General features: G+C 42.6%; 1 protein-coding gene across 1 annotated transcript in view; it reads right to left on the bottom strand.

Annotated features, from left to right (window-relative positions):
• The window catches only part of JARID2 (jumonji and AT-rich interaction domain containing 2), a 242,501-nt gene that overhangs the window by 58,777 nt on the left and 156,921 nt on the right, over positions 1–26,803 (bottom strand). The window contains exon 4 of the mRNA XM_016205347.2: positions 2,950–3,119. Within this exon, the coding sequence (XP_016060833.2) occupies positions 2,950–3,119 (170 nt within the window). The remainder of the gene's footprint in view (positions 1–2,949; positions 3,120–26,803) is intronic.

A 26,803-nucleotide genomic window follows, 5' to 3' on the forward strand; every position in this document is an offset into this window, starting at 1 on the left:
CCAAACCAAAAATAATTTCTTAAAATAATGCCTATATAGGCACAAACACACACATTCTTCTCTAAAAATGAGTCATACCCACGCCATAGGAAACACTTTTATAACTTAATTCCATAATTAACAGAGCAATCCTCTGACATCCTAATGGAACAAGATCCGTGGATCTTAATTGCTAAAGAAATTAAATAGTTAAGTCATGATTTCAAGTTAAATCTGACTCCAACTCCATTTAAAAGCCCTGTATTCGCCCTAGCCAACCAAGTAGCTCAGTTGGTTACAGCACTGTCCTGATATGCCCGCCAAGTTTTCGGGTTCGATCATACAAGAATTAACCAACAGGTTCGTAAGTAAGTGGAACAACAAATCTCTCCCCACCCTAAAAAGCTACGTGTGGTCAAAGGCAAAAAACTTCCGCCACCACAGAACTTTATTTCAGAACCATCTTGCTGCTAATGACCTGGTCCCACTCCATTACTGATACCACACCACATACTACACTACCAGCCTCACAGTAGGTCACTCTTATTCTTTTTTAATATGTTTTATTGATTTGAGAGAGAGAGGAAGGGAGAGGAAGAGAGAGAGAAACATCAATGATGTCCAGTCACTGATTGGCCGCCTCCTGCACGCCCCCTACTGGGAATCGAGCCCTCAACCCGGGCACGTGCCCTGACCCGGGAATCGAACCATGACCTCCTGGTGCATGGGTCGACACTCAACCCGAGCCACGTCAGCCAGGCATGGTCATTCTTATTCTTACCTGCTCTCTTCCCTTCACCCTTCAGTCAATCCAGCACATCACATCCTTCCATCTTCACCCTCAACACCAAGAATTTTGTAGCAAGGACCTATGTAAAACTGTGAAATGGCAGAGAAGGTCCAGCTGCTTCATCTTCCTATAGTCAAGGCCAAATGACTCCCAGCTGCTAAAAAATTTCTCACTGAAATACAACTATTCTCCATGTCTTGAGTTTCTGAGGATTATCAATAGCCCATAATGTCAAACATAAACCTTAACTCTTCATTTTCCCTTCCCTAACAATTCAGACCTACAGTAATCAGTGGGAGAGTGACCAAGGAGGAAGGGAGGGAAGGAGGAGTGATCGTGGTGGCTTAGGTGGATGTCAGAGCTGAGAGACTAGAAGGGCCCACCTAGGGGAGGAGTAGTGGCAGAGATGGGAGGTGGGCTACACTTGAAAAGATTGATCAAATAAACAAATGCATTACAAATAACAGGAGCCTGGTTCCTCAGTGTTCAGTGTAGACAGAAGAAACCTGGAATGAACCTTTTGGTTAAACTGAAACTGAAAGCCCTGGTGCTAATTCATGGACTTTTAATACACAGAGATATAAATATACATCTAGATATACTGTGTATGTGAACATGTGCACACATATGCAACACACACACAACAGGTTTTCACAGAGCACCTAGGAGAAATGACACTCCAATAGCTATGAAGTGAGCACACCTCAGCTCAGATCTTGGCTTCTAAAGAGCAGCTGTGGCTTAAATAAACAATGCTCCTTGGGGATTGGCAGATTCCAGGGCTCAGGGAGAGAACATACAAGATGAGCCTGGAACATTCTGTTCCACCAGAAAGCAAGGCTGGAAGGATGACAGGGGCATGTCAAAGGGACCAAAAAGCCAGCTTGGAAGGGTCTCCAGTGATAATACCTAAAACAATCTAAACATCAAAATAAATGCGAGTAGAAGATTATAACCCTTTGAATAAAATAGGAAATGAAACCATACATACACAGAAAATGAATAAATAAAATACAGTGTTTCAAAGAGCCTCCAAACAAAACAGATTAAAGAGCTTAAAAGGGTAACTTTACAATGGAGAAACCTGACAGACCAACCTTAATCAAGTGATCACCGGTGAACACTATCAATAAAAGGACAGACTGGAATTTTGTACCACCCAACAGGATGCACTGAGAAGACTGAAGAATTACTTCTGTGATATTCCTGCCCTAAATGCAAAACCCAAATCTAATAATGAGGAAACACCAGACAACCCCAATATAGGGCCATTCTACAAAATAACTGGCCCATAATCTTCAAGTGTAAAGGCCATGGAAGACATGACGAGAGCAATATTCCAGAGTTAGCAGACTAAACAGACAACAATTAAAGGCAATGCCCAATTCTAGACTGCATCCTTATGCTCTAAACTTGGACATCACTGAGGCATTTGCAGCAATCTGAAATGGGGGTCTGAGGATTAGGTGGTAGTAACATATCATTGCAAAGGTTCTAATTTTGTTGGTTACTGATTTCCTTATTTTAAGAAATTATACACTAATGTGTTAAGGAACAATGGGGCATTAGGTGGAAATTTTCTCTCTCGTTTAGGAAAAAGTTATTTGCTATACTTAAATCTTGCTATAACTTATTTCAAAATGTTTAAATACATAACCCTGAACCTCCTTCTCCCTCCTGTTCACTTTCTCTCAAGTAACCTCACAAAAGGAACTCCAAGTTCATAAATTTCTAAAGCTCCTCTCTATCTACCATTCCCATAAGAGGCTCCTCCCTCCATCTCTCTGCCAATCTTGTGTTCTTCCCTCACAACTGTTAGAAAACTTAGTACTGTAGTAAACACTTTCAAAAATACAGCCATCTAAATCCAAACCCATCCTTTACTACAAAATTTAACCTCACCTTACACTCTATTAATTGGTCCTGTTTACATACATCAACCAATATGTTCAGTTAACTATACTTAACAGAAATTAAGAGTCAAATGAAAACAGACGGAGAAATATGAAGACTCAGGCACCCTGGCAGTGGGATTTCTCACTTTAAACTCTACCTCAAAGCAGGGGAACTGAGAGAAGCATGCTGCAGAGACCAAGCTAACATCCGTTCCTGTGTGTACTGGTATACCTTTTCCTTTCAACTAGGCTATTCCCTCCAAAGTGACTGGGTAACAGTCTTACCTCGAAGGCAGAGAAAAGTAAGAAAATCTTCTGTCTTAGGCTTCCTTTTAGAGAGGTCAGAAATTTGAGTAGCTGGAGGGGGTAGCAATGGCTCCACTATCTTTACTGGAGTTGTGCTGGGACTATTCGGCTGAGATTGAGCAAACTTCCTTTGTGCTTGCAGCCTGGGCCTGTAAAAGCAAAAGAAAATAAAAATAAATTAAGCAGAGATCAGAAGACATAGAGCTACATGCAGCAATAAAATTATGAAACAGAAGGGGGAAAGACCCTATTTCAAGCCAACTCTTTCTAATTAAGGCTCAATATCTCTCACTCTCATTAACCACAGGCCTGCTTTAACAGGCAATATGTTTGATTAAAGGGCTGTGTTTTATACACTGATATAACGTATGCACCATAAGCACATGTGTACCAGAGAACACTGTGTGCCTGCGTATTTCAAAAACTGTGTGTGGTGGTTGATGACACAGGATAACTGGCTTATGGATTTCTGATTTACCCAGTGATGAGGAAATGCAAATCATCCTGCCAGTTATACAGCATTCTATTTGTCAGCATGATACTGTCGCAAACACACAATGCCCTTCCATCCTGTGTCCTTACACCCAGTCCACCTTTGCTATCCACCCATCACTGACCCGTCTTGAACCCCCCTAATTACTTGTACTTCTAATCAATTCTGACTCCAAGTCAGCAACAGACATTCACTACACTAATTTAAAGCTTGTAACATAGAAAACATATGCATTTCTCCAATCTATCCAAAACTCCTCCACCCCTGCTAAATTATGGATCACCCTCTGCCTATAGGGTAAACCCAATATCATTAGTTAGAAATTCAAAAAACTGCCCATAATCTACCTTTCAGGCCTCTTCTCATTACGATCCTACCTAGATACTGACCCCCTACTTATCTACCTAACCTAGTGTCAAGAGACATAAAAATCACTCTGTCAAACTGCCCTAAGTTTCTAAAAAGCTCTCTCTCAATTTCTGTATTCCACTCGCTGGCAGCAGGCAGAGCCCACACCTGGAACAGCATTGCTTCAGAGGAAGCACAAGACTAGAAAACGCAACTTCATTCCAACAGCTGCAGCCCTGCAGTGTATGCCATTCGCTGGTGGACTGAGACCAGCAGAACCACCTCCTCTTCCAAGCTTCTCCTCTTCATCGGCACCCCCGCCCCCCCGCGTTAAAAGAAAACCCGGTCTTTTCATTCTACTAAAAACTTTTTTAATTGGTCATTTTATCATCTGTACATCTTCGTTTAAATGGACACAGCTCATACTTGGAGCACTGAAGGTTTTACGGAAACCCTGGTGCATGTGAGCAGGATGTTCTGTGTTTATTGCTTTTTCAAAAGTCAGCAACAACAAATGCCACACATTATGAGAGGACGGTGCAGCCATAATGAAAAACAAACACAGACGAGGTGCAGATGACAGAGCGGGACACGGTGAGCTATTTTACAATCTCAGGACCTCAAAGATAAACTGTTCCTACCAGTGTTCAAATAAAAGGACTTTTTGCCTGATGACTTTCTCAGTGAGACTATGAAAAATACAGCAATAACAGATTAAAAAGTGGCAGTAAAATAAATTACCTCTCAGAGGAATACGCCAAGCTCCCAAGTGATTAAGTATTTGTGAGACCCAGATGAAAGCAAGAACAAAAGAACAAGATGAACCAATATCTTTTTTAAAGACCAGGAAGAATCTGTACTTTGCAAAAGGGGCAGGTCTGCGGTTTGGCTTTTCCTCCTGCAGTCCCAGGAGGATTACAAAGGTGTTGACTTTGCTTTGCTGGCCCCACACAAGAGTTTGAATGACAATTTACAGGCCAAATCCATGGAGCAGGCACTCTCAGCCACACAGGTATGTTTGAGGGAGAGGTGACTCATTCTAGTATGTCTAAAACAAGGAACTGAGCGTATGTTATCTTAAATCAGTTAAAAAAGGGGGGGTTGGGGATGCAGATGTGCTGAAGAACCAGAACAGCTGCCTCTAGAGATGTTGGCGGAGGAGCTGAGCGGCAGGTGTGGTTCCAGGAGCACCTGCACTCAATCTGATTGATCATCCCCAGAAGCAAGCAAGCAAGCAAGCAAGATGGGACATCTGCCCACTGCAGCATCTACTTCACCCACCCCTTCCTCCAGCTGACTGGCCTTAACCAGAAACAGCCCCTTCCGTTACTAGAGCGAAACCGTTCAACAATGGAAATACTGTTTGAACTAAGGAGGTTCGGAGTCCTCAAGGGGGAGAGAGTACGGGCTTCCTAGGGCCAAGGGAAAGACACCATGTGGGGCCTCCAAAGCCTTTCGGCCTTGAGTTCAGCCAGAACAGCCCTACTGACCATTGTAATAATACACAGAAATGCCAGAACACAGACAATACATAGTGTGTCTGTCCCTCATGCAAGTATCAGAAGAATCAACTAGAGCACAATTCGCTTCCATGTTTGACTTTCATTGATCAAGGAAGGACTTTCCCCTACCAAAACCTCCTTCATTCTAGGAACTCTAGGTGTAGCCCTCAGTCAATGAACCAACTAAACTCTCAGCAAGCCATGTAATACAGATCAAATAAGTCAACTGAGGAAGCAATGAATATATTTATATATGAACAAATATATAGAGGGTAACCTTATTTAGTGTAAAAATGTAGGATTGGGGGCAGTGGGGGGTGAGGGATATAAGTGATTTCAGATCAGATCATTGCTGTCATTTACCTTCCATGGTGTAAATGCGTGCATGTGAATTAAAGGACCAAAGAATGCAGTCAGCTCTATTTGGGGTTTGAGCCAAAGGTTTAAAAGCAAATGGCCTTAATTTTTGGAGGGATCTTAACATCATGCTTGCTACATAGATGGAATCAACTTAGAGAAGGACAAGACCTGCCCAAGAGCCACACACTGTGGAAGGCAGAACAAACAAGCCCAGCCAAACCTTGGCTCCTCAGGTTAGTTTTCGTCACACCATGCTGTGTGCACATCAGAGGTAATCCACAGCCCTGTTACAGGTGAAGCCATCTGGAGTGCCCCTTCTCTAAAAGATCTTGGGTCCAGGAGCCCCATGGCAATTCAGGCATGACAATAAATAGATGATAGATGATAGATAGACAGACAGACAGACAGACAGACAGACAGACAGACAGACAGACAGATAGATAGATAGATAGATAGATAGATAGATAGATAGATAAGCCAGCCAGCCAGCCAGCCAGCCATACTGGTATGAATGCCATTTGAGCTAAAATGTCCTGGGAGTAAAAACATGTTGAAAAGAAATCAATTTACTCATCTGGTTCCATAAAGTGTCTCTCTATGTAGAAATAAATGCCCTTAGAGGCAACAGAGGGGACCTTGCTTCCTCAACACTGCTCTTCTCCTTTATCATGCCATGGCTGACTCCTCATCATCCAATAAGGGGAACGTTTCAGGCCTGTGACTTCTTATGGAGGTCACTTCCATTTCTGTTCAAAATTCCCCTTCCCAGAGACACAAAACCACCCTAAACTAATATGTCCCTGATAAACCTACCGCTTAACCCCACTTCCATTCCTCTGACATTCTGTGGGCCCAACAGAGAAGGCTCTACTGCAGTCTCCTCTTTATGACCTATTTCTGCGTAGAGCAGTTACTGCGTATCAAGGACAAGCCCTAGATCAGTACGAAGTGCGAAGAAAGCAGAGACAGCCACCCTGCTGTACCACTTTACACACCACACAATTTGTCACTCATCCTCTAGGAATCACACAGCTAAATACATGAATGTTTCGGAGCAGAGGGGCAAAGTGAATAACAATCCAGGTGCCAGGGAGACCTGGATGGATCTGAAACAGACCCAATAGCAACAGAAAAGGAAAAGACATGGTGTTCTGCCCCTGGGAAAGTCACTGGCCATCCCAGTGTAAGTCTACCCAAAGGTCAGCTGGCATTCAGCTTCACGGAGAATCAGATTCGTCTACTAAGCATCTGCCCGTCGTCACAATTTCTACCATCACCACAATTACTTACTAAGAATTTACCAAGCCACTTGCCCATTCATTATCAGCTTCATCTAACAAGAGCCAAGTAAGATCGGGTTCCGGCTCTTAACCACGAGGCACAGGTGCCATCCCATCCCAAGGCACGCAGCTGTGGTCCACACGTCTTCACGGAACACAACTATCCATGGGCCACATCTGCCGGAGCCAGCAAGATGGTCAAGCCACGCCCCCCTGCACACAGGACACCACATATCAGACACTGTACCTCTGGAGTCAGCTGCACGGTAGGGAGTGAGGGAATCAATCTTCTGCTCTTTCCCTTCACTTGCTAAGATACATACATACAAGAAGGCATTCCTTTGCTCCTGGGCTGTCTCTCACTTAGGGTTAGTAGTTAGCATGGCCAACAGCCAAAAGTTATTTTGCTCGATCACTTAAAATTTTTATCCAAAAACAGCCTTCAAGTGTTTCATTATTTATTTAGGTTTTTAAAAAATGTACAGCACCTTTATGGGAACAAAGAAACACCAAAATAAACACTGATAACATTTTGAAAGTTAGCAAGGAAACTGCAAGGCAATGCTTTAAAGAAAACTCCACTGATGAGCTGACAAAGTCCAATGCCAAATAGTTTTTGTTTTGTAATAATACCCTCTGTGTGTCCCCTCCTTCCCTCCTCACATCATGCATTCAGAAGCTTCCCGGGCAGTCTGCCATCCGAAGCCGCACCAGAGAGTGGCACGGCTCCTCCAGGTTTCCTCTGGGGGTTATCTATAGGATAGAGTTAACCAGCTTACTGCTATCTCTGCACTAAATCTCTAGGGCAGCCCTAAATATGGCACCAAAGCAATTTCTAGGCTAATTAAATTCCATTTCTGTCCAGGATTTCTGATAGTTTACAAACCTGAGGAAGATACAGTGTATGCATACAATCTGGATGCAGAAAGCAGAATCAAGAAGGATGAGGCGATTTAAAGAAATGCCCAGCTGGTCCCTGGTTGAGGGACGTGTAAGCCAAAACACCACTTTATTAACTCAATTTTCCAATATTAAAAACATAAGCTGGTAAATCCAATTATTTAGATTACATCTCAATTCTAAACAAAGAGCAAGGAATGGGTGGGAGGGGAGGGTCTGTTCATTCAAAAAAATAAGACATGTTGTGTCTGCAAATGCAAAATGACCAGTATGGCTGCGCTCTTTGTACCAGTGTGGGACTAGGCCCTGAAGCTTTGCCAACTCGCTGAAAGGCCTATTCAAAAAAAATTTCCTGTGTTTCCATCCCCAAAATAATTACCCACTCTATTCTACCCCCAGACACACACACTACAAACCTGGCAGCTACTCAAAGAAACAAGAGTGTGCCCAAGTGTGTGCATGCACGAACACACTGGAGATTGTGGGGGGTCGGGCAGGGGCTATGCCCTACTCAGGGCAAGCTGCCCACCAAATTCAAATGCAAGTGCAGTTGCAGAAAAAACCACACAGGATGGCTGTAAACATCCTGTATAGTAAGGAAAAAATAAACATATCCTCAAATGAACCCAAAGGCTAAGCAGAGGCCAACTCTTACCAAACTCCCCAGCAAGAAGCACTGGAAATTAACTATATACCCTGTGTGTTCACACCCCACGCTGCTCCACAGCGGCGATAATCTGTGTATCAGGTTTTGAGGCTTTCACACAATGATCACAGCACAGGGAGGTCAGCAGACTCCAGGAGAGGAGTTGTGCTCCACAGAATACCCACTTCATGGTATTTCTGGAGACCTCATATTGGTGAGAGGCCTCATTTCTTGCTTTATATGTAAACAGATGAAATAGTTTGTTTATGCTAAAAACCACAGGATGTTAAATATTTGTAGCACTTGTCTTAATTAAATTACATGGGCAGCTATTTACAGTAGAAGTTTGTTATTAACTGGATTTACCTAAAAGAACTTTTTTTGGTTCAGTCTCCTAAAGATGAATCCTGTGACATTTTGCTTGGTCAGAGGGATACAAGGAAAAGAAGAGAGCATCACAAACCTGGGCTTAGCTGCAGCTACCCTGCAATCTAGGGCAAGTTGGGCATCTACTTCCTAATTTTTTAAAAAAGGAAGGGGGACTGAAAAGGGGAAAACTATGGCTCCATCTATGTCCAATCTCCTCTGACTTTATCTATAAAAACCGAGTATAGTAATTCCTGTAATAATTCCTTTGGATATATGATTTCATAATTCAAAATGAGACAGACTGATCTTCTGCCTGTGCCCAGTGGGAAATCAGAATCTTGGTCTCCAAAACACTTGTGTTGCTAAGCTACAGATTCCCAGCACCAACTTCCTAACTATATCTTGTCAGGCATAACAATAAATCTATTAACTTTCAGATTCTGAGATAAGTATACTTGATGTCTGAAACTTTAGAAGGTGGGAGTGGTAAAATTTTCAAATATTCATAAATATTTAAAAATATGGCACAATTACAAAAGTTGTCCCATAACTCCCTTATACTATTAAATAGTAACAATACTATCTACACTCTGCTTCCTTCAGACTAAATAGTTCCAAGTAGGAATAACTCACTCATCTAGGGAAACATTAACATCTTTCAGGATCCCGAGACATCCTTAGGAACTCTAACGTAACTACTTATAAATATATTCATCAGCTCTACCCATGAAAAAGCCAGCCCAAGGAGAAGGCAGGCACAGCAAACCCAAATGTCACCATCACCTCAGAAGATGTCCAGATGTTCACAGACACTGTGCTACCTCAGAACTTGGGCACTGGAAATCAGGCATCGAAGAGAATGGTGAGCCTTTATTTTTATACTATTCAAGGGGAAGGATTAGAAGCAAGGAAGAAGAGACTATCAAAAGTCAATGACAGCACTAAATATCTACAAGCTACATGCAGTATCTTCCCAAGCAAAACATTACTGGGGCACATAACTCTCAGGTAGATGGGGAGATACCACATGGATGGTATAAAAAGTAATATGCAGCACAGCTTTTGATTCAATTAGTTAAAAATTATGCAATTATTTTTTTTTAATCTTATGCGGCATCTTGCAATGTCAAAGAACCAAGCTGCCTAGAAATCACGACTGTCATAATCAAGGAAATATTTGACATTGACTTCTTTTGTGTTCCAGAAAGCAACCATGTCAAATTTGAGAGGGATCATCATTAATCAACAATTAAAGCCGCAACAAAGCCCTTTTGTTCTGTCAGTCACGAATGTCACATGTGTTTGAGTTTACCACCTATGGGAAGCTGCCTGTTTTGCCACCCCCAGGCAGCATATCCCGCTTCTTACCAGGGCTCAAATTCCAAACCCAGGATCTGAGAGCCCCAAATGCTCTTCTCCTCAAAGACTGTCGGTTTCTGGTCAATCTTAAGCAAACACTGTATATTACAGCAGAAGGGAGTAAAAAAAGGTAACAAGAGTCAGAAGAACAGCACATGGAAGTTAAGGATCTGGCCAAAGAAATCCCTAAATACATTATTATGGTTACAAGGTGTGAACAAATCATCTAAAGCACAGTTTTAAAAGCCTCGAAGAGCTAGTTAAAACAATAATCTGCCTTTCTACTCTCTCTTGAGGTGAAACTGCCAATTTGTTTTTAAAATATTATTTCAACAAAAACCCCAGCAGTTTCTCAATTAGGTTACTCAATACCAATTGTGAACTGCCAGAAATCTCCAAATCCTGGCAATGATAATGGTTGAATAAAGAGAGTGAATGATTCTGTGAAGCAAGAATCGTGTTTTACTTCCTTCTTTCAAGGAAAAAGAAAAATATATAAAGAAATTACATCCTACAATGCTACACTGCCCCTTCATCAAAAAACAAAACCCAGCGGAATCCTAAGGGTATAACTGAAAAGTCGATCCTGTGGACTTCCCACCAGAAACATTCTCGATGAACTTGCACGGTGGGCCAGGTTCTAAGGCTCCATCAGCACGTGAGAGAGCAAAGCACAAAGGCAGTGCTCAGAATTGAGACTGGTCCTGACAGATGACTAGTCCGGCAATGATCTGGATTAGGTTTTGGCTTCTCATATCCCGTGCCTCTCAGACAGTAAATCTGCTAACAGAGATTTGCTTTATTTAAAGGGTGACAAATAGAAAAGAGATGCTGAACAATTTCCCTGCCCACTGGATATCCCATGAAGTAGCCAATGAGCACCAATAGATGGCAATAAAGAGTCTTCAGACTCCAGCTCTGGGATGGGGGGGCGCTTCTGACCCTCGAGGATTTATGACAAGCCCCGACATTAACCAATTTTTAGGACCTGTGCTGAAATCTGAGGCCAGCTAAGAAGCCAGCCATTGTTTATGGGAAGTAGTATATAAACACTATTAGCAGTATCCTTTCATCCCATCAGCTCAATTACAACTCAAGTTCCTTGCTTGTTTGGAACATACAAAGAAACTCACAATCTAGCATTTTATACACTAAAAAATATACCCTGGGGCAAAACTCCACAATATGGTTTTCTGAAATAAGCCCCTCCCCGGTGATTTTACCGGGGGGAGGGGGGGGAATAAGGCAAAGCTAAAGTAACGCACCACAGCTCGCATATGCTTCCTTCATTTGGGGCTCTGGCAGAAACGTATTTAGTAGGCTGAAGCATAATCATGTGCAATTTTCAAAGTGTGGGGTGCTACTTAAGCTATCACCAACCAAAATGGTGAGTGGAGCCTGTTCTGTAATAAAAGGATTCATTCACCACAATTCACACATTGTCTCTTCCTGAACGTTTATAAAAGAGGTCTAGGTCTTTTATGACAATTGCCTAAAGATGAGGAAACATGATCATAATTAAAGAATCTGCTAATAGCTAATGAACATGAGAAGAGCAATTATCCTCCTCTTTAATGTTTGTGCTCTGTGATCCTGAAGTGAGGGCACACTCTCCCGCTGGAAAACAGGAGCTCACGCAGCACCATCTCAGGCTCCCTGTCACTGGCAGCTGCCATGATGAATCGGAGACACACCAGTGGCATGGAAATTTAAATAAAAAACAAGGAAACTGTATCAGTTCAAAGTAGGTAAAGGGAATCAAGCCCTAGCCAGTTTGGCTCAGTGGAGAGCATCGGCCAATGGACTGAAGGGTCCCGGGTTCGGTTCTGGCCAAGGGCATGTACCTCAGTTGCAGACTCGATCCCCAGCCCCAAACGGGGTGTGTGAGGCAACCAATGGATATGTCTCTCACATCGATGTTTCTCTCTCTCTTTCTCCCACTCTCTATGAAAAGCAATGGAAAAAAATATACATATCCTCAGATGAGGATTAAAAAAAAAAAAACAAACGGGGGGGGGGGGGGGGCTCAAGGCATGGAAATCACGTTCCTTTCTAAGGGTGCTGAGAATGTCCTCCCAGCAATGCTGAATTTGGGTTGCATAGGGTACCCATGTGTCAGGCCAGGAAGCACCTTTCAAAACACTTTCCAAAGGGCATTCACTGAATCCAACCAAACCAAGAGACTTCTTCAACTAGACCAACCCAGGGAATGGAGAAGGGAGGGGGCAATGTATACCTCCTAACTCACTGAGGACATTCACCTCATTTACATTCTTAATCACCATCCTCCAACCTAAGGCACCTCTAAGCAGTATAAAACCCCTCCCAGTTCTCCCTCATCAGCCACCAGGCAGGACCAGTCTAACTCTGCAGCATATGGGTCATTCAACTGATGACAGCAGTAGATGACAAGCAGAGCTGGCTCACTGAACATCTGTAGGACATACATGTCCACCATAATTGTGCATGTCTTAAATGAACCCTCAAAAGGGTCTGGGGTGAGAATGTTTTCTGACTAAAGCTCGCTTACATCACAAAATGAAAATTTCTCCAAGATGGGAAAGTAGTTCTCCGATTCACAAGGGGCCTTGTCGTCAATACTTGATCTGTCTTACAGCCATTTAACCAACAAAGCTATTAATAAAGCAAGCAACTTATTGCTCCTTTCCAGAGCTATCGTATTTGTATTTGCTGGGATACTACAAAAATAGCTCAACAGACTTCTTCAGAATTTGAGCAAAGCCTGGAACAGAAACTCCCAGAGGTGAGATAGGAGGGAGGCAGAAATCCAAACAAGCCTGCCCAGTACTGTAGGTGACTTACCCCTTCCCCTCTGAGCACTGAAGCTCACTGACAATTTCTGATCCCCATTTAATTCAGGAAAACCACCTGAGAAAGTCCAACCGCTTATGCAGGACCCAAGGTAAACACCCAAGCTATATATGCATCCCTTCAGCAACTCTGAAGGGCTGAAAAACTTCCTGTCCAAGTAAACTCTTCATTAATCCCTTCTGTGAAGCCCACTTTTCTTGTCCACAAACAGGAAAGGACAAAGCCACAAGATCAGTCAGTCACCTTTGGGCCAAGCATATACCCTCCCAAAAGCAGCCCTGGGTCTGTTCTAGGTACTGTCACAAAGCTTCAATATCGACTAGCTCCACTCATTCCCAAACGAGAGGGAAGGGGGACAGAAAGAGAAAAGAATGAAAGGTGAAAACAATGGGGGTGTTAGAGGGGGAGGAGGGCAGAGATCCATGTAGCAGGCATGAACCTTCAACTGTCAACCACAATTACAAGCTACAAGTTTAAAAAGTGACTAACCACCAAAATCTTACTTTTTAACCCTCAGCCTCAAACCTAGCTTCAGTGTTCCTCCGATTAATTTTGGTAATGCATCCTAGAGGCATGTTGTTTTCCCACGGCCCAGTCTCTGCTACTCCCCTGGCAGGCCACCGTCAGAACATGTTGTTTAAATGGAGCAGCTCAAGCACTCTGTCAAGGCGACGAACCATCTTCATAGCTCTTTTCAAGTCTGCTGCACCAACACCACCACCACACTCAAGCACCCAAGGGGCATTTTAAAGGACGGTGCATTAGGGACCACAACGCAGGGAGTGGAACTGTAAAGGAAAACTGTCGCATCTTCCCAAGTGATCAGAAACAATGGCATGCTGAGGAATCATGAAAATAAAACACGTCCTTCTCTCCTCTGCAATCCACTGATTAACTCCAAGAAACAGAAGCTAAGTAGGTGCAAGCTTCCTCACAGCTGGCTTCAGCAACATGCTATGCCAGCAAACTGGGCAAATCTGAATCATGTTCATAAGGATGTGGGTGGCAGGCACTGGGGGCCAGTGGGTACATAACTACGCTCTGCATAATGAGTCTCTTCAATGCCGCCAGCCTAAACATGCCCTAATGGTCTCCGCCTTTGATCAAAGAGGCATCCATCTTTAACTGTGTCAATACGATGCCAAACACCACACTCCCAGGCACACGTCAGTCCTGGGCAGGGCTGCTAAGGCTCCACCTCCAGCAATTTGTAAATGAGCCTGGAAACAGGACACTTCCAGCTGGACACTTAAAGCTCCCTGTCCCCACCCCCATCGGAAATACCCTCAGAGAGCAGCTATAATCAATCACCTCACACCCAGGAAAGGCTCCAAGACACTGGCCCTGAGGAACTACTGGTTTACAAAGTGAGTAATTCACTTTCTCAGCTTATTCCTTCCACTGCTCTCTTCAAGTTTCTTTGTTACATCTCATTTTATACAATTCCAGGTATCCCAGGACACTTCGCCTGAGACCCAGAGTACAGCAGTCTAACTTCACAGGTGTCTTTTCCCCAAATTATTGTTTTCTTTTTTATGTTGTATGATTTTAAAAGCAGAAAATATTATAAAATTAGCGGTGCAGGTAGAACAGAATACATCACTGGGGCTGTTGGTGCCACTAGATAAATGAGATCTCCCTGCTCTAGATAGATTTCCATGATGTCTCAATTCTAGGATTATCAAGACACCAACAACCTTGTGCCCAGCTGGGCATGGCTCAGTGGTTGAGGAATGACTTATGATCCAGGAGATCGTGGGTCAATTCCCAGTCAGGGCACATGTCGGGTTGCAGGCTCGATCTCCAATGGGGAGCGTGCAGGTGGCAGCCTATCAGAGACTCTCTCATCATTGATGTTTCAACTCTCTCTCTTCCTCTCTTTGAAATCAATAAAGATATATTTAAAGAAAAAGAAAAAAAGACACCAACAAACTTGAGCTGGGAATTTAAAAAAAAAAAAACCATACCCAGTAACAGGGCAATAAGCAATGACCTGCACATGCATTTCACACAAGAGTGAGGCAATGATTGAATAGGAAACTAACTCAGAATATCCACCTTCTTATCTAGCTTCTGCTTCAACAAAGGAGAGGATGTGGACAAGCCCAGTCACTACGTCACTATGATGGGAGACCCCACAATGGAAGCACAAGCAAGGGTGCATTTGAAGAAGGAACTGAGGCAAAGATTCCACGGTGTGACTGAGCTGGGCAGAAAACGGGGCACAGGAAATGGGCAAAGGAAGAACAGACACATATGCCCTAAAGAGATGTACCTGACTCATTAAGATACGCATCTTCCAGGTCCAAATATGAAACCTTAGGTTTCATGAAAAGCAGTCTAAACCAGTCACAGCAAGACAATCAAATATGACTGAGGCTACACCAGGGAGGGGGGCTGGAACTTCAGATTTTGTCATTCCCTGCCAGCCCGAAGCAACTTCCCTTTGGGACAGAAATACGCTTGAGAGGCAATCATTTACCACCAGAGAACTTTCCAGGAAGAAAGGTACACTTTATTCCTTCCTGACCTCCCCTTCTCAAAGAAAACAACTACAAACTAAGATAACCTCACAGCCCCTAGGCTTCAATGATGATCAGCTTAACAATAAAACAATAAAACCACCCAGCTGGAGAACAGGGCTAGGCAAGCTAGGCTCCTAGTGGGCTTGGGGAGGCTGGATGGTTCCACCTGGAGCTAAAGCCAGACCTGGAGGCACCACATACCAGGTGAGAAATCACAAGCTAGCTCCAGGGAGGACAGTCCACTAGAGTCCCATTCTCCATGAACTGAACTCATTTTAAGTGAATGTCAAAACAGAATGTAAATATAATTTTTTTAAAAACTATCTGAAAAAATTATAAGTGCTGGAAAGGGTGTGGAGAGAAGAGAACCCTTGTGCACTGCTTGTGGTAATGTAAACTGGTACAGCAACTATGGAAAACAGTATGGAGGTTCCTCAAAAATTTAAAAATAGAATTACCTTATGATCCAGCAATCCCACTTCTGGGTATATAGCCAAAGGAAATGAAATTACTTATCTCCAAGAGATACCTGCAACCCGTATTTATAGCAGCATTATTTACAATAATAGCCAAGACATGGAAACAACCTAAGAGTCCCTCAGGAGATAGATGGGATAAAGAAAATGTTTTATAAGAAAAGATGAAATACCACCATTTGCGACAACATGAATGGACCTTGACAATATCGTGCTAAGCGAAATAAGTCAACAGAAAAAGTCAAGATCCATATGATTTCACTCATATGTAGGATATAAAAAAAGCAACAAATGGACAAAGACAAAATCTCATAGACACAGACAACAGTATGGTGGCTACCAGAGGGGAGTGGGAGGTGGTAAAAGGGGTCAAACATATGGTGATGGAAGATGGTTTGACTTTGGGTGTTGGGCACACAATGCAATATACAGATGATGTATCACAGAATTGTACACTTAAATCCTATATAATTTTATTAACCAATGTCACCCCAATAAATGTAATAAAAATAGTAAAAAGAAAATGTGGTATAAATTTATAATGGAATATTACTTAGCCATAAAAAAGAAAATCCTGCCATTTATGACAACATGGATGGATCTTGAGAGCATTATGCTTAGTGAAATAGGTCAGAAAGAGAAAGATAAATACTGTGTGGTCTCACTTATATGGGGAATCTTTAAAAAAAAAAAAAAAAAAAACACCAAAAAAACCCAACAAACTCATAGGATCATAGAGTAGATTGGTGGTTGCCTATGTGTGTATGTGTGAAGGTGGTCAACATACAAATTCCCAGTTATAAAATGTTAAGTTCTGGGGATATAATGTACAGCTCAGTGACTCCATTTAATAATACTGTACTGTATACTTGAAAATTTATAAAAGAGTGGGTCTTAAAAGTCATTCACCACCACACACACACACACAAAAAAAGGTAAGCTATGAGGAGATGGTTTCACAATATACGTACACCAAGTCATTAGGATGTACATGTGAACAAAAAGGGGTTCTATGGAAAGTAACCTCACAGGGTGATCTCATCATAAATCCCTAACTGGGAGGGTCCTGGTGGGTGGTCACACCCCAGGCATATAATTTCTTTGGTAAAATGTTTACCTTTGCCTTAAGCAGGCCCCGTCCATTGTTACTGTGCATCTAAACTAACATACCTTTGAAATGTCTCTTTTTCAAAGTAACCATCATCAAGAGAGCACAAACAATCTCGTTAACTATTCTTAATCCAATCCCCAACCCTGCTTTCTCCCACTTTGATATAATCTTTCTTACTTTCCCTCCTCAATTCCAAATGCATAAGAGAGGCTTGCAAATTGCCATTATCTGGGGAATCTGAGATCTTGCTTCCCAGTCATTGTCCTCAGTTTTGGCTCAAATAAACTCATATAATTCTCTGCAGGTTTGGATGTTTCTTACATACACCTTAAACTTTTTACACAATGTTATATATCAATTATATCTCAATAAAGCTGGAGGCAGGAGGACTAATATTCAAATATAACCTAACATCCAGGGGTCAACCAGCCAGAATTAAAGATTTTACTTGGTGATAACTTAAAACATGTTTCTATTAAAACAAGCCCAAATCTACTTATGGAATAGGAATTTAAAATGTCACAAATTCAAACACCACAAGACTTCAGGGAAAGTTAAGAACACCGTCATCCCTTGGTATCTGGGGGAACTGGTTCCAGGACCCCTGTGGATACCAAAACCCAAGGATGCTCAAGTCCCTTATATAAAAGGGCATAGCATACAATCTAAGCACATCCTCCCGTATGTATACTTTAAATCATCTCTAGATTATTTATAATATAAATGCTATGTGAATAGTTATTATTCCCTAAACAATACAGCATAACAAGTAAAATGTCTGTACATGTTCAGTACAGAGTACACATCAGCAACAACGTAACATCCCCCCCCCCCCCCCCAAGTATTTTGCATCTGCAGTTGGTTGAATTCTTGGATGCAGAACCCAAAGATATGGAGGGCCGACTGGAGTTAAGCATCTTCTCTTCTCCCCCTAGAGATGAGGATACCGCAGCTCATGAAGGATATTTGGTGAACTGAGCAAGATAACTACTGAATACTAGTAAAGAATGTACAATAACATTTCATCAAAACACTTTCTAACAGCCCATGGAATTCACATAATGGAATTTTGAAACCCTTACATGAATGAATGAAGAATGAATGAATGGGTTCATATTGTGGGCTGGGGGACCTTTGTTGTATGACAATAGTTAACCAATGCATTCCCTGCCACACTTCACTGTGCTTAAAACAAACACAAATAAGAGCTGACCCTATTTGCCCTTGCAAGAATGTTGTCAAAAATCTCTCCTCCCATCAGCACCTAGAGGAAACTGGCTCCATCCTGATCTCTGTCTAACACCCTCTGGGAGATACCACCACCACCCCCAGAAAAACACCCATAAGCTAAAAATACAACAAATTCCATTTTAAAAGATAATCCACACAGAAAATGTTGATCAGTATATGGAACTGCCGTTCACAGCAAACATGACTACAGCATGAATTCTGTGCACCAAGGGACAGCTATAGTGTTATTTAGTGTCATCTCTCCTCTGGTCCCAACAACTTGCTCTGTAAAACACAGAAACTGTTAGGCACATAGTGAAAGGTAGAGATAAGACTTACAGAGGTGTATGTGTTTTATGAGTAGATTCCCCTGCCGGTTATAAATTAAATGAAACCTTGTGAAAGTTGGAACCTGTGAAATCAGGGAAAGAATGAAAGCTTCACTGGCACATACATATGTAGATATTCTCGACCCTGTTCTACCTGTACCTCCTCCCCCCCTCCCTCCCTCCCTCTTTCTCTCTCTCTCTCTCTCTCACACACACACACACACACACACACACGCACACTGGAAAGCTGTGGGAAAAACTCTTAAGGCCTGGAAGAATCATAGAAACAGAGATGTGATAGATACTGCATTGTCTGTCAGCCAGGATGCCATCCATGGATACTACATATAAGAAAAAAGAAGAAATAACTTCAAGTTACTTGCGGGGACATATTATTATTTTGCATGAAGAATAGAGTGGGGGGAGAGAGAGAGAGGGAGAGGGAGAGGGAGAGGGAGAGGGAGAGGGAGAGGGAGGGGGAGAGGGAGGGGGAGGGGGAGAGGGAGAGGGAGAGGGAGGGGGAGAGGGAGAGGGAGAGGGAGAGGGAGAGGGAGAGAGGGAGAGGGAGAGGGGGAGAGGGGGAGAGGGGGAGAGAGTGAGTGTGTGTGGGGGGGGCGGCGCACGGCAGACCTATAAAATGTGGAGTTTGGGTGCATCTTCCTAGCCAAAGGAACCATCACCTTCTGCTGTTACCTACAGGGAGCTGAGAATAATCTCACAGATATGAAATTAAAGCCAGCCTATGACAATCCCTTGCAAAGGTAATCCGAGATTAAATCACACTGTCTCCTTTGATTAGTTGTTTGCAGCAGGAAAATACTTGCATGTACATGGCATGCCGTTAGGTAGAGCATACTGCATGGAAGCAACTATCTAAAGTGCAATCATAGCGGGGGAAAAGGTGGCGGGTGGGGAGGAGGAGCAGCCAGCCAGTGACTGGTCTATATATAATTTCAAATAAACCGCAAGGGAAGGAAAGACATTATTACACTTCTGCTTCTGCACGAGGCAGATGAACAAGCTGAGGAAGGAAACAGTGGGGGCCTAGAAAGAAAAAGGTCTCAAAGGCATGAGAGTATCTGCTAAGGACTAAACTCAAACATCTATGAAGAAAAAAGGAGGGCAGAAATGTAGGAATTTGTACCACGCTGAGTCTGAACAAAGGTCTGTGCAAAGGAGAACCCAAACCAGAAAACAACAAAATGATGGCAGAACACACCAAAGAAACGAAAAGCCAACTGAGCTCATTTACATTCTTCCCTAAAGGAGTCGCACAAACTATCAAGCAGAAGTAAGAGAATATTCCTGTGAGATCAAGCATTTGAGGAGCAAAGTTGTATCTACCAGATAAAGGCTAACTGGCCTCAAGAATTCTTAACCACAGGGACAGTCACTGTCCACTGACTCAGCCAACTACATACAGAATGGATATTTATTATTTATTGAAGAACAGTAGTAATATACTAGGTGCTTTAATTCATATATAACGGTGGCTATCAAGGTGTGATCCTCCAACGAGCAGCATCAGAGTCACCTGGGCACTTATCAGAAATGCAATTTCTTAGTTGTACCTCAGACCTACCAAATCAAAAACTCTGGAGATGCAGCCCAGCCACCTGTTTTAACAAGCCGTCCAGGTCATGTGCTCAGGCTGGTGAGCACTGGATTAGAGCCAGCTTTACAGAAAGTATTACATTTGCCATTTACCAGACAAAGAAATGGAGGCTCAGAGACTCTAAGTAGCTTTTAAGAGCAGGAATACGAAGCAAAAAAAAAAAGGCAAAGCAACTATCTGCCTTATTCCAAAGCCTGTACTCTATCACCTACATGACAGGGACACGCATCCCTGGAGTGGACACGAAGATTGGTTTAACTGGTGAGGCAGTGCCAAAGGTCTACTTTATATTATAAAGTAACAAGAACAGATTCAGTAATTAAATTAACAATTCTAGATTCGTCCTCTCGCTTTCTGAAAGACTCTACTTCCAGAAGTAGTGCCATAATGGGTGCTACATTGGTGCCATATGAATTGTAGGTCCCAGTTTGCTAAACCAAAACATATGGGCACTGCTCAGCAGGGTTAGCCTGCTTACCTAGCCAAGCATGCCCGGGAGCAGGCTCCCTGTTCGTTTTACTTAGTAAGAGAAGTGTGTCCATTCCCACTGGCATACCTTTAGTGGCTAAGGGCATAAGGGAATTTCAACAGAAGCAGTTTTCTGCTCATGGTTCTGATTCAATGTTCTCAGATTAAGGGTTACGCAGGATATAAATGCTTTGGAAAACCCACGGTGTCACTATCAGACATCTGTAAATTTTTTTTTTTCTTAAAGAGAGAAAAACATCAACGTGAGAGGGAAACGTCAATCAGCTAACTCCTGCACACCCCCTACCTGGCATCAAAGCCCCCACCCTGGGCATGTGCTCTGACAGGGAATCAAATTGGCAACCTTTTGGTATGCAGGATAATGCCCAACCAACTGAGCCACACAAGCCAGGGCGAAGTTCATTTCTTAAACTGCTCCTAAAAAGAAAAAATTATATTGATGGTCTTAAGTACTTTTCTTATGTATACTAATATTTTTTTAAAGTATGAACTTAAAATGTATATATGGTGAGCAAATGTGAGAGAGTGGTAAAGATGGGCCTTTGTGACTAAAGACCAAAGAACAACGTTTTACCTTCAAATCAGGATAAAAGTTTGTCCTGCCCATCTGAGGTTTGAACCAAGAAATCTGAATAATACGGAAAAGCACTTATTTACACCAAAGGTAGTGGCAATAGAGGTCTGGTGTTGATGAAAAGGGTGAAACAAAAAATGACAATCGCAAGCCTTCGATGAGTGTGCATACTGTCATTACTCTCCATACATAACCTTCAAAATAAATGTGTCTCGAGCAGAAAGGGAAAGCTGTACTTGCCATGCCCTCCTTCCCCTTCAAACAGCCCAAACTCACACAGCAGGAGGGAATCCTTTAGGAGACATATGGATTTCAGCTGTATGAAAAAGATCAATGTACATGTGACTCCTAAATCATTTCAAACATGACTAGACATTTTCATCATAAGGACTCACAGCACCCAGTCCTCTCTAAGCCTTAAATTTCTCATCTATGGAACAGGATGATCTCACATTCAGATGCTCTATAAGGGCTCTATTTATCCCAGCCTAGTTCAATGAGACTGAACTGTAGGAGGCATGAGTAATGAGAATCAGAAGAAATTATGGGCAAGGCGGCTCAAATCCCTAACAAAGGGAAGTAAGTACAAGCTCCAGAAAGGCCAAGTGCCAGTCCACATCACACAATGGCATTTGCCAGAACAACAAGCAGATTACAGCCCTGCAGTGTACCAATAGTCTGCAGGCTGTCACAATGAATGCAAACATATTTCTTGGGGGCAAAATAACAGGCTGCACAAATTTGTAACTATGTTCTAGGAAAAAAATGACTCTGAAAACAACATATATTTTAAAACTGCTAAAATCTCATCCAGCACAGTTCCAAGTTGACAGAATTTCTTTTTAAATAGCAAGTTAGTGAGCCCTGACCAAGTGGCTCAGTGGTTGGAGTGTCTTCCCGGACACCAAAAGGTTGCGGGTTGGATTCCCAGTAAGGGCACACAGAGGTGGCAACCAATCAATGTTTCTCTCACATTGAGAGTCCCCCCCGCCCCCACTTTCTCTCTAAAAATAAAATAAAGTTAGTGAATATACCACAAGCTAATCACGGAGTACCTCCCCCAAGACTGGCCTGGATAATGTTCATGGTTACTTAAGCCTCACCTACAGACAGTGCACTCCCCCAAGAGTTCATAGGAGCTAAGGTGTTTGGCCTGGAAAAAATGCCCAGTAGTCCACACCCACCACCCCTCCCCCCCAAATAAGTAGACAATGACAAAAACTGTCCTCCCACAAGAATCCCCAAAACCACTACATAGATTTGTGCATACACGTTGAAGCCAATACCTGCTTAGAATATTTAAGTTATCAACGAACAACTTACTTGACTCAGGAAAGCACCTGATGTGTTACACTGCTATATACCATCAATTTGTTGTTTCATTTATTTATGCGGTCAGTGATTGATTCTTGTATGTAACCTGACCAGGAATCGAACACATATAGGGACAATGCTCTAATCAACTGAGCTACCTGGCCAGGGCTCATTTTCCTTTTAAATGTTTTCATTCTTTCTACATTTTGCATACAGTAGACAACAGGAATTAACATCAATGTTAATTCTACATAACTGAAGCTTTTTATAAAGCAGTCGATCATATGTGCTATTTAAACTTTACCAAAATTTTCTTCCAAAACTAAACTTCAAGAACACAAATAAGCAAAAGCTCGTTGCTGTTCTACCTCTGGAAAAAACAAAATCAGAGTATGAGATAATGGGGGGAAATGCCAGATATGTTTATCACCATCATTGTGAAAGAGTTATTATCATGGAGTTAGATGCGCAGGTTTACAATATTAAAAACTTTTAAACAGACCAGAAAACCATAGTCAACCTTAAGTTGGCACCTCAGAAAGAACCACAGAGCGGTCAGGCAAGGAGACATTCCCCCCTTCTCTTGGCCTTGCTAATGAATGATGGCTGATGGAAATTCCGCGGCCTTCTACCTGGTCTGAGGACTCCAGAACCTGCCATGAAGTTAAAAACAGGCACTTCCTTATAACTTAATCGTTACCACAAGAGATCTCAAGGAGTAAGTTTACAAGTTGTATTTTGATTTCTGAATAGACACATATGGGATTTTAGACCCAGGAAGTACTTACAGAGTAACAGCTAGCACAGAGAGGAGGAGAATGGAAAAACAGGTTGGGGGAGGGGAGGACATAGACTACCACAAAACAGTAAGTATGGCTAATATTTCAAAAACACACACGCACAGACAAGCACACATGTACGCACATCCCTACCTTTCAATGTGATAGAAAAGCGTGAAAGACCTGGGCAGTTCTAAATAGAATATGCACATCCCAAACATGATAACTCCTCGGAAGATTTCCTTGCCTTACACTTTATTTGGCTACTCTTAGAATTTGTTTACATTCACAAAAACATGTAAACACTTAATGCATACCAGATACTCCTCCAGCCATCGGGGATCCAAATATAAACAAGGACTTTCCATCTCTGAGGGAGTAGAGGGCCAAATTTATTTGAAAGCTTGTATGTTAGTTAAGTCAGCATAGTCTAGTCAGTGATGACTGCCCAATTCCCATCCCACCCAAACACACTCAGAAAATCACACACTGATGACAACTCTATGCTCATTCTGTGGGTGGGCTTTAAACTAGTGGGACAAAACTACCATGGCATTTTGTGAAGTCTACACTCCTTAAAAGACTGTCTCTGCAAATCCAAGCAATTGAGCCTAAAGCAAAAGAGAAAATATTCTTGCCTGATATTTACCTTATTTCAAGAAAGAAAGAAAAAACCCACTTATTACAATATCCTCTTTAAGTTTATAATAGCAGAAATGAACCAAAATATTTCCCCTAGCAAGTCATTTAGGTCACTGCCTTGCCTCATTAGCCTACCCTTTAGATTCCCTTTAGCTGATCACACACTTCCCCACCCCCAAATCCCTGCCCTAAGAATGAAAGGGAGGAAAGGAGAGGGGGAGGGAACAGAAGTGTGGGCTGTGGTAGTAAGAACACTCTACTCCCATCTTAGTCGCAACATTGTGCACTGCATTTAACTGAGCTGCTAAGCAGCCAAGTGAGGTAACTGACATCAAGGAACATTCTGCATAAGAAGCCATATCTAACAGCCCTCGCACAAGCACTCATATGTGAACCACAGTGACAGGAATGGCTGTCACCACCTTCACAAGCAATCGAGGTGATTCCAAACCCTCACAAACTCAGCATGTCTGGAAAACCAGCACTGCATGTTTCCAGGAGGGTCAGATACACTGAAAAGACCAGGAGCTTGTTGACGTCTGTCCTTTGTGAGTGTAAAAGGCAAGGAGAGCAAAAGCACGTGACAAAGACGTTCATATTTAAAGACTAGGAAGAGCTGTGATATAGGAGGAAGGGAAGAAACTTGTAGCCAGTTTCCGTGGCAACCACAAGGCATGCTAGACCATAATTTGCATGGGAAGTGGAAGTGATATCCCTGCAATCAGATCTCTGAGGTAACAGAAACAGGAAATGGCCACAGCAGTAATAAAACTGACGCCAGTGAAGTTCCAGTCATTTTCCTTAAACAAATACATGTAGCAGAAGCCTGTGAGCTTATGAGGAACCTTAAAGCAAATTACGGGGCCGGTGCTCGTTTCCACAAGTGTCTAAAAATTTGTCCTCAGCAACAATTAATGACCAATTAAATCAAAGGAAATTTGCCAGTCTTTTACCCTGCATAGAACACACATGCTCTGGGCAGGCCCTATGTTTCCTGTTCCTTCCTTCACACTCAGACCCATAGGCATTGACCTCTTAGGACTGTGGTGTGTGTTTATGCAGAAGTAAGCACCTACAAAGACTTCTCTAGACAGTATCCCAATACCTAGCAGAAAAAAACATCTTGTTAAAAGGAGCCCAGTTTCACTAATGAAAAAGTTTCATACATAATTCCAGAAAGGTAACTTTAACAGCAAATTTTAAAATAAATTGCACACAGCCAAAAAAAAGTGGCCAGCAAAGATGTGTATCTCCCTGCTTTAGATACCTATGCAGTATTACTCCATATACATCAAAGGTGCTACCCCAGTCAAATTACTCAGGCCAGATATGTGATGCTTTAACACACACTTAACTTCCATGATAATTTTAAAACTCAAGACAGGATGGAGCCAGTGTAAATTTATACTAGAAGCCTTCTGATCAAAACCAGAAAACAACAGTGATAGCTTTCACATAGTAGAGTGCTCCCAAATTCCTTTTAATTAGCCAAGAAACTCTTATGTTTAAAGCCAACTCTTTGATATAAAAAAAGACATGAAGATTGGGGTTTGTTTTTCAGAAGTGAAGACAGGGGTTCGCCTGTTCCTTTTTATGATGGAAAACAGCTAATGCTGTCTTTCACCAGGTAGTCAACAATATCCAGTGCCTCTAAGCACATCTTGGCTTAGACTCATCTGGGACCAATGCTAAAGCATACCAGGCTCCCACCCAAGTGCTGAGAGGTTATATAATTTTTTAAAACCCTGGGTTGTTGGTGACTGCAAGTCCGCCGAGCTGGGCTGGTCCAAATTGAAGCCTGCACAGCTCCCAGCCCACTTCACAGTCCCTGCAGGCCCTGTGAATCGATGTGTCCTTGCTGTCACCAAGAAGGGGTAGTAAGGAGATGTGTAGTGCAACCTGCTCTCACTGCTTCTTACATCAACTACAAGAATACTATGTTAATTATGAGGCTTCTACAAGACAGAAACTGTACTGGGACGTGTTAATTTTCCACCAACAAACATGTGTTCCCTTTCTAAATATCCACTAACACTTGTCTCAAGCTTAGCATACTGGTAAAGAAAAGTTATTAAATAAACCCTGCCCCCTCCCAGCCCTCTGGTGAGGTCAGGCAGATAAAGCCCTGCAACATACCATGCCCTCTAGAAGCAGCCTGCACAGAGATCCCCTTCATGTATCAAGGCTCAGCCCCACCCCCAAGTGTAACCAAGAGACTTAACCTTCCTGCTCTGCAGGTCTCCAACAGCTGTGGTCTCCTCCCAGGGGCAAGCAGTCCAGCCCCCAAGATGAGCATAATCTTATCAACGCAGATCCAGAGCATCCACCTATCAGGTTGATCGAGCTGCAGGAACAGGGCCTGTCCCTCTATTTTATTTTGGCTGAGAAGCCAGCAGCTGGCTCCCATCACATTCTGTACAGAAGTTACATGAGGAGCTCCACCATGGAGCCCAGAGCACAGCAAGAGAAAAGAGTCTCCTTCACTCTCACCTCCCTCCCACCGAAGGAAAAATGAAGTCACATGTTACCTTACTGTAGATGCCTTAACCTCCCCAGTCATTTGCCCTCTGCATCCCTCAGAGGTCACGTCACATCTCACATCTCCACACTTCATTTGACGTTATTTGATCCTGTTTCTTCTCCCTGGAATGGAGATTTCC

The sequence above is a fragment of the Miniopterus natalensis genome, chromosome 9 (assembly GCF_054644295.1).
Source record: "Miniopterus natalensis isolate mMinNat1 chromosome 9, mMinNat1.hap1, whole genome shotgun sequence".
Classification (NCBI taxonomy): Eukaryota; Metazoa; Chordata; class Mammalia; order Chiroptera; family Miniopteridae; genus Miniopterus; species Miniopterus natalensis.